General features: G+C 40.2%; 1 protein-coding gene across 1 annotated transcript in view; it reads left to right on the forward strand.

The window, feature by feature from the left end:
- Nucleotides 1–5,516, forward strand: part of lmo7b (LIM domain 7b) — a 73,432-nt gene extending 67,916 nt beyond the window's left edge. The window contains 4 exon segments of the mRNA XM_052137107.1: nt 4,103–4,307; nt 4,440–4,727; nt 4,784–5,075; nt 5,286–5,516. Coding sequence (XP_051993067.1) covers nt 4,103–4,307; nt 4,440–4,727; nt 4,784–5,075; nt 5,286–5,516 — 1,016 coding nt within the window.
- The last annotated feature ends 9,369 nt before the right edge of the window (nt 5,517–14,885 follow it).

Here is a 14,885-nt window from a genome sequence, read left to right on the forward strand (position 1 = left end):
CGGCCTACAATACCAATGAATAAGAAAGACATATTAATATGGATGTTATTACTGACATACTTGGGACAAGTGTTGCCCCCAATGACGGGGCCTACCAGAGAAACGTCCCAAGAAGGACCAGGATCACCAGATGAACAATTCAAAGAAAGCATACTGCAGAGTGGGTTCCCTACAATCAGCCTTGGGGATCTTGGATGGCCTTTCCAATGAAGCTGACCTAAAACAAAATACTCCAGAATGTGAATTAAGAAAGTACAGAGCACTTGACGGACTGTATTGAAGAAACTATGAATATGGACTTCCCAACGATGAATACGAGGCAAGATTCAGACAAAGAAGAGCAGCAAGCACAAAACTAAGAACCCGAGGAAGAAGAAGATCAGCAGGAACCGGCTACAGAATCTGAGGAAAGAGAAGAGGAAGTAGAAGGACAAGCTTAAAGTAGGGGAAGAGCACGCTGCGGCAGAAAAAGGGATTGAAGTGCCGCAGTAGAGCAGGAAAGCATAGAAAGTGAGACGGAAGTACATGTCACAGAAGAACAGGACCAAGAAGGTGAAGAAGGAGAAAGACAAGAAGAAAGTGATCGTCCTGCTGAAACAGATTCAGAAGCAACTGAAGGAAATGAAACAGGCCAATAAGTGCAGTTGTTCGAGGAAGAGTTGTGGCACATGGAGAAAGAATGGAAGCTCAAGGAGGTATTAGTGTTGATGATGCTGTTACTAACATATTTGGGACAGGTATTGCCTCCTATACAGGGCCTACCGGACAGGCGATCAAGGAAGGCCCAGACTCTCCAGGTGAAGGACTGTCACAACGACTATGGTATGATGAATTTCCTACAATTGACATCTCAGACCTTCAATATTATTCCCCCGAATGAGCAGAGTCTAGATAACATAGCACGAGAAATCAGAAAGAAGCTTAACGCCTGGATCACTAAACAAAGGTGAACCCGAAAAGCAAAGAATCTGGATAAGCAATTTGGCTAAGCAGAACAAACCGAAGAATCGGCCTCAAAAGACACCTGTCAAAATAATCACCCAAAGACTGAAAAAGCAAATAAATTTAGAAAATGATATGGAACCCATAGAGTCAGCAGGAACAGAGGAACTATTACAATATGCAAATCAAAATGACTGGTATAAATGGGCCAGATATACAGCTAAGCAAGCAAAAATGACAAACTGTGTAATGTGCTCGCCCACTCCATTGAAAAAATTTGTAGTAGTCCCAAATCAGTATGATTATAAGCATTGCGCTGAGTATTATGCCAAAAAATTGTGGTAAAACAGGGAGAACAGTGTACTGCCCAGCAGAATGTTTGGCATTCTTGGGTCATCCGAATATGATAAATATTATAAGATGATAGGGTGGGGAGATGAAGGCAGAAAATTAGACAAATACGTGTGGATAATGAGAAAAAGAAAGCACATTATCATATAAAATAAATCGTCAACTGGAGTATAAATGCTTTAACAAAACTAAAGGAAAAACGAATGTAGGACAATTTAAGGGCAATTGTGCAGTAATATGGCATTTAGATGATGAAATGTTTTTTAATAATAATGTGATTAGGTTTAGATTTAGATTGCTGTATATACATACATACCAAATAATACATCCCCAGAAGGAACTTTTACCCAGGCTGATGAGGAAACTGCATGACCTGAGAAAGGAAGTTAAATCTAATGTAGGGAGAGATCAGCGGTTTGGGCAATGGTTTGATGATCTTTTTGGTTCATGGAAGTTGGGGCTAATGAAAATAGGTATAATAGTAGTTATGGGACTGACCCTATTTGCATTATTATTATGTTGTATTATACCCATTCTGAGATCAATTATGACTAGAATGGAGGCTAAGCAAATTATAGCCGTATCAATGATGACAACGCAAACAAGTGTAGCAACCAGACAATATTCCATTGGGCCAGGATTGGATGAACTTGATGAGATTTACTGAGAAGCAATCAAGAAAATAACAATGTAAGGGGAATTTTATTTTTGAACACTTTTCTCATGTTTTTGATAGTAAGGGAGACAGCAAGACTATTGTACTTTCATTTTACATAACAAAATAGGTAGCATCTCAAGAAAGGAGTTAGAGGGTGTTTTGTTTGTTATTTTTGACATATTCCCTATTATCAATGTAACCAATTACTTATTACTTATTGGTGAAGTATATCTTTAGTACACTGTATCTAACCAAATAGAAGTAGCATTTTTGATGATTATGGTTCCATATAATGTATATGTGAAGTTATTGCCAAGAGAAGACATATAAGAGCTATATTTGAAGACAGGAGCTGACGAGCACCTCAGTGCTTGGCTGCAAGAGCAAATAGACTCAACTGGTGGTTTAAAAACCCGCTGTCTGCTCCAACACACCACCAGATAGCGCTCCAGGCTACCGGAATTGTCTGTGAGTTCCTCTGGCAACGAAGGATAAATATTACTATGTTACTTTTAATAGTGTTTTGTTAAAGCATATATATATATATATATCTTCTACTCAATGGATAATCAATTGTACTCTACATCACGCAAGGCTTCACATTTGCATGCACATGCTTATTACAAATGAGTTGATTTTTGTCACCCACCCCCAGGCACAGCGCTAGCTAGAGGACTGGGATCTTTTACTCCTTCCTAGTTAAGTGTGGATGGAGAGGTTTGGTCCCAAGTTCTGCAGAGTGCAGCCCCATAAAAATGGCATTGGATAGTGGACTGAGTGGCCTACTTTGGCTACATGATGAAATGGGACAGGCTAGCTTGTGTGACTGCACTCTGGTTTGAGGGAAATAGAGTGTGAGACTTTTTTAAGTCTCAGAGGTGGGAATATATAGTATATTTTTCAATATTCTAGTATGTTTCTTATATATCAAAATACTTATATGAGTTTCCTGGCCTTTGTGTGACCCAGGAGAGAGCATATGAGGTTACTAAAAGTGTTGATGCTGCAGAGGCCACAAAGAGCACCCAGCTGTAACAAAATAATGAGACTAAGGACCTTGAAGATGGACTAAAGCCAAGTTTCTACCAGTAAAAAGATATCAAAAGGCTCTGTGAGATAATGGTGGCAAATAGTATCCATTGGTTACAAAAATAACAAAGGGGCACAGAAATGAGGTAATGCCAGATAACAAACTGTATAGAAGAGGAGGTTTTGGACTAAGACAGTCAGAACGGACAGCTGGCCGGTCTCATGTTTGTTGGTGTTCAATAAACTACAACTTTGGCATCTGGAACTCAAGACTGAGAGTTTTCTTACAACTTAGAGAGATTCATCGTGATATTCCACGACATTCCCTACCGACAGAGGGCATGTGCGGCGTTTCACCGCGAAACAACACTCACTAAGGGATGTTGCAAAAGTGCCCACGGGTTGTAATTTATACAGACTATGTACCTATTAAGCACAATTTTGTCGTTATCGCCATGTAGAGTGGGCATAACGATCATAATCTTTAATAATCAACAGTAAAAATACAACACCAAAGCATATAAATACCCCTTTTTAAAGCAAAAGTATCCAATAGCAGGGTAAATATATTTTATGTGGTGCCTTTTGTGTCCCCAGTACAAATTATGGACAAATATGAGTTATATTTGGTTTGTCATGTAAGGTGAATTGTTATTTATTATGAATACAATTATATTATATTAAATTCATTTTCCTGGTCAAAATCTATTTAATCAAATGTTGTTTTTATAAAAATTGTTAACTTTTGTGCAAAAAAAATTAAGGTTTTATGTTTGTCCAAAATTCAAAGAGCCAAAATCCAGGGCCAAAATTCAAATCTCTCTCTCTCTCTCTCGCTCTCTCTCTCTCTCTGTGTGTGTGTGTGTGTGTATTTATGTACACGTCTTAGGCAATTTCAAAGTGAAAAGAGGGCAAAAAATGGAAGGAGAAAGCTCCAACAGGAGATAGCCCTTTTAAAGGCCCAAATGGAGAGAGAGATAAGAGAGAAGGAAAAGTATAAAAACAAATACTCAAGGTGTAAGACCAGCTCCTCATCACCATGTGCATTGGTGAATGGAATGCTACAGAATCAGAAGGTCACTCCACATGTACGCAAGACCCTTATTTTTCACTCTGCCTTAGTTGCGGACATTGCTCAGTTCTACAAAGCCTCAAGAAGAGAAAGGGTGAAGCAAACGATAGCCAAAGTGACATGTGGTAGGCTACTAAAAAAATACAGACTCCAGTCATTTGCCTGCTGTGCTCTTGGATTCTCCAAGAAGAGGGGGAAGATGGACAGGGATGCAGACCACTTGTCAGAGAAAGAAGAGTTCAAGGAGAGCGGAGAGTAAAGCCCGTATCCATACCTTCTTTCTTTGTGATGATGTGAGTCGCATGACAACTGGGCACAAGCAGACCATAACTGTCTGTTTTGTGCATGTCTGCCTTTTTGGGTTGTGGACCCTTCTAATGCTGATAGGGCCACGTGCCAGTGCAAAACGCACAAAAACCTTCAGTTCATGGCTGACACCCTCTACAGTCGTGGGATTGTGGACTCCAAGAACCTTGAGGAGATGGCAGACCGCACTGTCTGTGCCACGGGAATCAAAGCCTGTGCTTATGGTGACTGCGAAGAGTGCCGTCTCACCACTCACCCGACCTTGAAAGCACCAACAGAGGAAATTGTACAAGTTGTACAATGGTCTGTTGAAAGGATAGATGAGGAAGAGAGGAAGACCATTACCCTTAAGAAGGAGGTGCAGATCTGGTCAGCCATTTTCAAGACCGTTTATTCAAATTCCGTAAGCACATATTTAACATCAGGTGGCAATATGGTGCTTACAGAAAGCTACGGGACAGCCTCCAAGCCAACGAGTGCTTAATCCATATGGACTTCAGTGAAAATTACTCATTTAAATATCACAATGAGATCCAGTCTGTGCATTTTGGAGGATCCCACCAACACACGATCCCACTGCACACAGTGACACTGTACACCACTGAACAGACACCAATATCATTCTGTTCGATCTCGTCCTCACGACGACATGACCCACCAGCGATCTGGGCCCACCTGGAGCCTGTCCTGGAGATAGTGAAGACCAAGTGCCCAAAGGTGGAAAGGCTTAATTTCTTAAGTGATGGCCCAGCAACTCAGTATAAACAAAAGTGACTTCTACCTTCTGTCCTCTGAGCCATTCAGCATTGGAGCTCCAGATGGCATTGGAAGGACAATGAAGCGGTCAGCTGACCGGATTGTGTGCTTGGGGGAAGATGTTCCGGAATATTATCTCATACTACTGTATATCATCTCTTCTCACCTCAGGTCCCTGCTCTGACTCCTGTTAAGGGCACAATGAAGATGCACCAGGTAATCAGCCTCTTACCTGGGCAAATCAAGTACAGGGACATCAGTTGTTTCTGTCAGAGGCAGGAGGATCGCCTGGATTGTGCTTGCTTTAAGCTAAAAGTAGCTACTCTGGGTGGAGTTCCAGTGACACCCCCGACGCAGAACAAAGAGATCCCATGGCGACCAGAGTCATTTGACAGGAAGTAGATTGGAGAGTGGTGTATTGTCAAGTATGATGCTGACGTGTTCCCTGGCATCATCATGAATGAGGAGGAGCATAGCATTCAGGTTAAGTGCATGCATCGCAATGGGGTAAACAAATACTTCTGGCCAACACCATGCGAAGATGTCAGCTGGTATGCAGATGAGCAACTTCTGTGTCTTATACCAGAGCCACAGGCACTAAGCGCTCTTTCCAACTGGATGAATCCACGTGGAAATATCTAGAAGACTACCTTTAAGTAAACTTAAAATGTAAAGTTATTTCCCTTTTTGTGTTCTTTGTAATAAAATTTATTAAATCACATTAACGTTTTGTCATTTTTTGGTGTTTTGTCCACCCTGTTATGTTGGCATTTTTCTAAAATAGTTTAATGACATTACCAAATATCAAGTGTATATTTGTAGATGGAAGAGGTTGACTATATATGCTAGAAAGTAATTCTTATCATAATTCACTTTTCTTAAGAAAAAAAGTGGAAGAATATGTCCCGTTTTCATGTGTGCTTGTTTTTCTCAGTATATGCTGTTTAAAAATAATTTAGTCATAAAACAAATATCTGATTAGAGTGAGGGACATGAAAACAGTTAATCACATAAAACAGTTATGTCTAAGTCCTTAACAGGGTGGACATGTTCCGCGTGTCATGTTGTTAATATTTATACAATGTTACTACAATTTAGGTGCCTGAGCACGACCAATATCTTTTTCAGCAAGTTAGATATGTCCTTTATATAATAGAACAGTAAAATATAGGTAAATCAACAATTTATTAATCCCAAGTTTTGAAGTCCAAATGGCACTCTATAAAAAAAAATGACCCAGCGACATCTGCAGATTGTTACAGGATGCAACGTTTCTCTGCCTTTATAGTTTAAACCTGTCGATGCTCATTGTTCATAATGTTGACATATTATTCATCTGCATAATTTGCCAACATTATTAACTTTTTAATAAGTTAATATTAAAAAAAATGTATTTTTTTTTTACTAGATTATATAGTAAATGTGAACTAATTTAAGCAAAGTGACATCAGTTCTAGGGAGGGTTGCACATCAACAGGTTTTAAAGTTGTTAATAAAAACGACTGGGGTCTTTTTGGGTTGTGGACCCTTGGAAGGACCCTGGCTTTGTGTTGATACTGTAACTAAACAGTACCTCTTCAAAATAAATCCAGAAGAACCAAATATACAAATTTAGTATAGTGTATAGACACACACACATGTTCATATGCTGTATGTGTATATATACAAATATACTTAATGGAATATTCCATTTGCATTCATTTGTACATCCCAGCTTGTGAGCATTTAATTATTTCAACAATCCCCTGATCTTTTAAATCGATATAAGGTTGACATATGCACACTCAAGGAAATCATACATATTTATTTGTTCAATAACCAAGGCCTCCAAGTACACACAAAAATTGACTATTAATCTGAATACAATAAATGTTTGCAGATATGTGGGGACAAATCTGCTAATGGATTTAAAAACTGTTCTCCACCGGACAGTGACACTGGAGTTAACATCTTCTGATATGCTGGCATTTCAGGCAGTGACGTTCAGTCTGAAACAGAAGACAGAGAAAAACATCACTGTAAGTCTTCCCAGCTTGTGAGGCTGTGGTGAGGTACATAGCAAGCTTTGCAGTTAAAACAACTATGAAGAAGATTCTGTGCACTACCCATTTATCAGCACTCAGTGTTGAGAGTTCTTACCAAGATGAACACACTGATCGACATGAAGTCCTGAGGTGGATTCATAAGACCGCCAGACAGCGTCCTGAAAGTCTGCAAGACAGCGGAGAAGGTTCTGGAACTCCATGGTGGTTCTGCATTCAAGGAACTTGAGGCACAGATGTTCAACCTAGAACCATACAACAATCACATCTTCATTCTCAAAGTGCATTGCAGAAAGCTGCACTAACATCAGGCTCCACTTCATTGCCAAGTAAGCATACGGCTTAGGATGAGAAGAAAAGGAAAAGTTTGATATAAAGATCAGGGGCCAGTTGCACCAGCTATACGCGAGTTTAAACTTAGCCTAATTGTGGCGTAAATGGGCACGAAGTCACAATTTACGCACTACTAAATATTTGAGCGTTGCACCATTAAACTTCGGTACGATGTAAACCAACGTATAAACTAAATATTTATGGAAGACTCCGACCAGGTGTAAATGATGGAATAAAAAAAGCAGACTGATATTTTATGACATCAATGAGCTCATGTTTTGAATGACAGGCATCAATCATATCGACATACATTATGATGTTGACATTTACGAGAGAGAAAAAAACCTTACTTCAGCATGAAACCGTTCAAACAGTGCAGTTTTCAGGATGTGTCGCCCGGTGTCAAGTTTCAACACACAGGCATGTGATCAGCAAAAGACAAAAAAGACTGCAACCCCAGCGACCCGAACCCACCATTTCTCATTTGGCCACACAGAATATGAATCATTGTAATTACTCAATTCTGATTGGTGATTTTAGTTTTATCAGTAAATTTTGTGCTGTCTGCATTAATCCGCATGTAATAATAGTTTTAAAATGCAGCATTTTGCAGTTTTAGTACATTTACATGGAGGCCTTGTTGTGTCCCTTTTGAAGCATCTAGAAGGAGAGGGACACAAAGTCAGTCTTTCAAAATTGCAGTTTGTGAAACAGGAAATAAAGTTTTTGGAACATGTTATCAGACCAAACAGTAAATCCATCTGTGACAAACGTGTACAGGCCATAAAAGATGTGCCAAAACCAATTACGAAAAAACTATTAGTGTCATTTTTAGGAATGTGTGCTTATTGTCATACATTTATTCCTAATTATGCCATTCTTGAACAGCCTTTATGAGCCCTGATGACAGGGAAAGGGCTGAGGTCATGTGACAAGCTTGTTTGGACAAGCGAAGCCGAGGAGGCATTTGCTAACATGAAAGTACAAATGGCTCTGGCTCCCACTTTGGGTCTGCCAGATGTAAACAAACCGTTTGTTCAGATGGTTGATGAGAAAAATGGGTTTATGACTTCTGTTCTTTAGCAGACTCATGGAGACAGACTGCGACCTGTGGCATATTTTTCAACCAAACTTGATGCAGTAGCAGCAGGTCTACCACACTGTTTGAGGTCTGTGACGGCTGCTGATCTGGCAGTACTGGCATCCAGGGAATTTGTGGGGTATTCTGATTTAACTTTGATGGTTCCACACGCAGTCTCCATGATTTTGCAAGAACAGAGAACGTCACATTTATCTACAGCCCGATGGCTGAGGTACCACACAATTTTATTGGACATGCCAAACATAACTGTTAAAAGATGCACAACTTTGAATCCTGCCATACTTCTCCCCACAGAGGAGGATGGCGAGGAACATCACTGTTATCTGTCAGCGCTTGAACAGGTGTGCACACCGCGTCCAGATCTATTAGACATGCCATTAGACAATTGTGAAAATATCCTCTTTGTGGATGGGTCGGCTTCCAAAGATCCACAAACAGGAAAGAATAAGGTTGGTTACGCGATAACCACTAAATTTGAGGTTGTGACATCTGGAAAACTGCCATCAAATTATTCAGCTCTGGCAGCTGAACTGGTTGCTTTAACAGAAGCATGTAAATTTATGGCAGACAAATGTGTGACAATTTACACAGATTTGCGTTATGCCTTTGGGGTAACACACGATTTTGGTGCTTTATGGAAGCACAGAAAATTTCTGAAGTTAGATGGTCGTCCAATATTAAACACATCTCTTGTGTCTGAGCTTTTGGAGGCCATTCTTTTACCAGACAAGGTCGTGATTTGCAAATGTGCAGCGTACACTAACGATAACAGTTCAGTCTCAACAGGAAACGCACAAGCAGACGTGGCAGCGATGGAGACAAAGAAACTATGAGTGCTTTGATATCTGACAATAACCTCGACATTTCTTCTTGTTTACAGAGCATGCAAACTTTTTCCACAGGCGAGGAGAAAAACAAGTGGAAGGCGGCTGGCTGTAGTTTTAAGGAGAATGTGTGGATGAGCTGTGGTGGCATGCCTTGTTTACCCAAACACTTCTTTCCTCAATATGGAAAGTTGATACACATGTTAGACCATGTATCAAAAGTGGGGATGGTTGCGCAAATGAAAGAATTGTGGTTTACAAAGGGTTTCACGACACTTGCTGAACATTTTTGCAAATGATGTGTCATTTGTAACACATATAACGTGGCAAGAGGGATAAAAACACCTATAGTATCTCAACCACCATCAGGGGGCCTTTTGAGTATCTGATGATGGATTTCATCGAGTTAACCCCTTGTGGGAAACAGAAATACTGCCTGGTGATGGTTGACATGTGGTCCAAATGGGTTGAGGCCTTCCCAACCTCGAAACAAGACTCGGCAGCAGTAGCGAAAGCTCTTTTAACCGAGATTGTTCCGAGATGGGGAATTCCAAGAAATATCAGCTCGGACAATGGGACACACTTTGTCAATGAAGCAATAAAGCAGGTGGGTCAGTTTTTGGGAATTGACATGAGAACACACTGCAGTTACCAGTGGAGGCGCTATTGAGAGGGAGAATCAAACCATCAAGAACAAATTGGCTAAGTGCTGTGAGGAAACTGGGCTCACATGGGTTAAAGCACTCCCAATTGTGTTGATGTACACCAGAATGAGAAAAAGTGCCAAAACAACACTTACAACATTTAAGTCCATTTGAAATACCCTTTGGTAGAACACCAAAACAGATCTGTGTGAGAATGACATGTTGAATTATTGCAAAGAAATGTCTTCTCTGTTGTCCAATGTTTGTGTTCAGATGAAAGCTGCTCAGAGAAAGGTTGCTGAAACCTTCCTGCACAAAATCAGGCCTGGCGATTTCTTTGTGATTCGTGACCTGAGGAGAAAGAGCTGGAAGATCACAGAGAGAGCTACGTGGGTTCATGCCAACCACTGCAGGAAAGTTCCGCCCACATCGCAGGAGAATCAGCAACAGGAGGAGATTGTTCCGAGTGAATGTCAATAAACGCCGAGGTCAAGTTTGAACACCGAGTACCACTATCAGTGGAAGAGCAAGGCCAACCACAGAGCACCCATTCAGAATGCCGGAAATGTGTTGTCTGTGTAGGAGTATGTGCATAATGACTTTGCTTGCAATGACAGTTTGTATGATAATACTGCATTGTGCCGAGGGCCTGAGAGTGTTTCCAACAGAAAACCACACCAACTGGACTGAGACAACTGCACCAAACGATACCATCTGACTTGTCAAGAGAAGCGCATTTATGTTCGTGGAGCCAACGCGTGGTCTGGAAGGAGACATCATCACGATTCAGGAAGGAACAAATGTGACTTTCAACTGCAACCCGTTTAAAAAGTACTGTCCGAACTGTGAGGGACGCAGCGAAGAGTATGCACCTTTCTATGTCTGCAGAGATCCATGGAAGTGGGGCGACGTGAAAGCGTACTACTACGACTACAAGAAGGGGAACGACGAAAGATTCAGAGTACAAACGAACCACAGACTCAGCAACAACAGGGATTTAATGCGAGTGGAGCTGAAACAAGTAAGACTTTCTGATCAAGGCAGGTACTACTATGGACTGGATAAAGAAGGAACTGACTGGTATGAGACAATTGACATTATTGTAGTTGAAGCAGCTCCAACAACGAAGACAAAACCTTTTGAGGCACCTGAGCTTGAACAAGAGACAAAGGAAGAGATGGCTTGGATGGGAAACGGATACACGAGAAAAGGTCAAGCGAATCCTGAAGTGCAGAAAGCCATGATAAGTTGTCAAGGGAACAAGGCCTGTGCTCTGGCGATGCTGCAAAAGGAGGAACTGGAGATATCAATGAGCTGCTGGCTTTGTCTACAAATGTCTCATGCTTGGAAATCTGTCACACTGACTGTAGCGACAGCAAAAGAAACAAAGTGTCTGATTCCACAGCAAATGATGTGGAATCAGACTGATGTACTTAAAGCTGTGATTGATCTGGAGAAAGGACAGACACCAACAAAGCGACCTGCGGATGACTGTGACCACGTGCAACAATATAACCACACTGATATAGTGATTCCACCTCTGAGAGTGACGGTGACACAGGGTGACGTGTGCATTTGTCTGAACAATGCGAGACGGTTTAAAGCAGGATGGTCTGACTGCAGGGTCAGAATCCATGTGAAGGGCAGAACAGCGGACAAGTGTACTGCCCTGCAAAAGCAAAAGACCTTAACTCACTAGAGTGTGAAACTGAGAAAAATGACTTTAAAGTTTCTGTTTTGTCCAGACAAAAGTATTATTGGTAGGACTCCCAAAATTTCACAACAAGTTGCTATACAGAAGAAATGTTTGTATGCAAAAAATCTTGAGCTCAAAATTGACCTTTGACCCTTGTTTGGCAGTTAATGTACTCTGCCTTTGTATCATGTGCCAAAAATCAGGAGTCATGCAAAGGCAAAAGGCCGTAACTGACATATAATCAATATTTACTTGCTGTTCACCATACTTACATCCATTATAAGAACACCTAACCAAGGTCTAGTCATCATGGTATTTGTTTTAAATTATATAGAAGACCTTTGGTTGTTCCTATTTAGTGCTATAATGATCAGGATAGTGTGGCAACACTAACACCGTTAAACAGTACAACAGATAAGTTATTTTGCAGTACATTATGTACAGTATGAATAAATACAATACATATTTTCACAATAAAGATAATTTAATTATAATTGAATACAAAGGTATATGTATTTAAATGCAAGATATAGAGTAATAATTAATTAAACATTAGACCAATACATTAGAGATTAGAGACTGCTCATTCCAAGTTTTTTACTGCTCCAAATAAAATCTTACTGAAAGCTAATTTTTTGAGATAGCAACCTAAAATTTGGAACACAACTTGTCCATAGGTATATATGACAAAGCATTCTTGAAATACAACCATTTAAGTTTGGATAGTGATTTTCATGTCTATGCGAAAAAAGGGGAGGGGTGACAGTTAAAGGGTTAAGGGCCACCAAACTGCTCAAGATGCTCAGTCAACGAACTCGACTTGGATTACTACTTTTTAATTCTGAGATAATATAGACAGAGTATACCGAAAAAAGTTGGAATTACTTTTACTATTTAGGTTAGCCTACTTTGTACAGACGTTAGCGATAACCAGCTGTAAAATCTGACGTGAACACCTGCAAGAAGGAAATATGGCTCAAACACGTATGGATTGTTGTGGATACAGCAGATGACGTGCATTGCTATGGATTATATCTTCTGTGGATTATATCGGATTGCATGGAAAGGTAGGATGCCTCTGTATTTAATATTTGGTTTTCAGCATCTGATGTGAGGCGAGCGTCAGCGTCAACGTTAGCGCTAATTTACGTGACACCGATTAAATTTGGCAAGCTCCGGGCTGTCACTGACATTGACAGATCTGAACCATCGCCCTATCACATCGCTATCACAGAGTAATAATACAAACAAGCAGTCGGCAGTCTACACTTTATTTCAAAGATGTGTCGTGTGTATGTTACGCGGTTTGGTGACAATAAAAGAGCGGTAATCTTTGACAGTATGACAAAGCCAGAGTACAGTAACATCACAGCGGCACCGTAACATCTCTCTTGATGCCAGGCGAAACAAAGTCAGAACACCTTAAACTCAACTTCAGCGTGCCGGAACAAAGGCTAAGAGCCGTAACAACTGTTACGGCGTTCTGCTGTGGTTTCTCGTATGGTTTTGGATGTTACGGTTGTCATAGCCCTTTAATTTCTCGTTAAAACAATCAAATTGACTCACGATATTTATTCACATGATAAAGGAGGTCTTGAATACCCCAAAAATGACATTAACTCATTTTTGACCAAACATGATGTTACAGCGTTTTGCCTTTGTAGGGCAGTGTACAGCCGTCATCAACGACAAAGAAGTCAACTTCACATGCCCATTCAGCAAGCCACATGAAACTTCACCTGCAGCAGTGTGGGTGTGTGGCAACAGGGCATTTCATCGAATGCCAAAGAAATGGTCAGGGTGTTGTTATCCAGTTTTGATGAATGTGGGTACATCTGTGTATTTGCCAAACAAGGCACCTGGGGTGGGAAGACAAAAAAGAAATGTTGCAATTTTGCCTGGGGTTTTTCCAAAGCACTATGCAGGGTACACATTATCTGATCTGTGGACGACGCCTGGAGCAAATGTGGGGTGGTCATTGTTCTTAGGGGTGTGTACAACGGTAACATTTAATAAGATAAATGGGCTAGCATGGACAGTATTAGCAATAGCTAATAGCACAGAAAATGCTTTGACAATGATAAATGATGAAATGAAACCGTTAAGAGATGCGATCATTCAAAATAGGTTGGTTCTTGATATGTTAACTGCAGAGAAAGGGGGAGTTTACAAAATGTTGGGAATGTCTAGTTGTTTCAATATTCCAGATTACAGCGACAACATCACAAATGTAATTGAACACGTGAGAAAAGCCGTACAGGAGCCAGAACATGTTGAGAGTACATGGTTTACTTGGTTTATGAATCTCTGGGGAGGATGGGAGTATTGGCTGATTCAAACTGTGTTACCAATTGCGGTGGTAGGACTGTTGATATTGTTGTGTTTACCATGCATTATAACGTGTGTTTACAGCTCAGTACAGAGACTGGTTAAAGCATGGGTGTCTGTTCAATTGGTAAAGATGACAGTCTATCCAGAGGATGATGAACACAAATATGATGATACAAGTAGCGAGAGCTACTGTGAAATGTGTTAAAATGAGGTATGTCTACTTTCTGAGAATGTTTTGACATGTAAAGAGGGTTATAAGCAGCGGTCATCCGTGTTACGAGATGACGTACAAGGAGAGGGTTTGAAATGAGGGATTTTATTCTACTTTCATTCTTTGTAATTTTATAGCCTGCTGACATAACCAAAATGTTAAATTGATATGTTTTTCCTACTTAATCTGTACACTATTTCTTGTTTATACTGAGGTGACTGAAGGTCTGATTTTATGTCGGAAGTGCAGTAACAGTGTTTACTCATTTAGCCCGGCTTCAGATAAAGTCTTTACTTGCTTGCTAATACTTAAGGGGCTATCCCCACACAAAAAAAAAAACAGCCTAAGGTTTTTTTTTTTTTGTTTTTCAAAATGTTATTTCACAAATGTTTAAGAGAGTGATCATTTATGCGGAAATCAGAGTTGAAGAGTGTAAGTGTGATGATATGACTTAAAATTTGTCTTATTGTTTATTATTGTGATTGAGTAATCTGAATGATAAAAAGCGGGGAATTGTAGAATTTTTAATACTCATTGATCAGTAATAGTCATTGCAAATGAATGCCACCTGGTCTTCTCATTCGTGGT

Source organism: Xyrauchen texanus, chromosome 11, assembly GCF_025860055.1.
Source record: "Xyrauchen texanus isolate HMW12.3.18 chromosome 11, RBS_HiC_50CHRs, whole genome shotgun sequence".
NCBI classification, from domain to species: Eukaryota; Metazoa; Chordata; class Actinopteri; order Cypriniformes; family Catostomidae; genus Xyrauchen; species Xyrauchen texanus.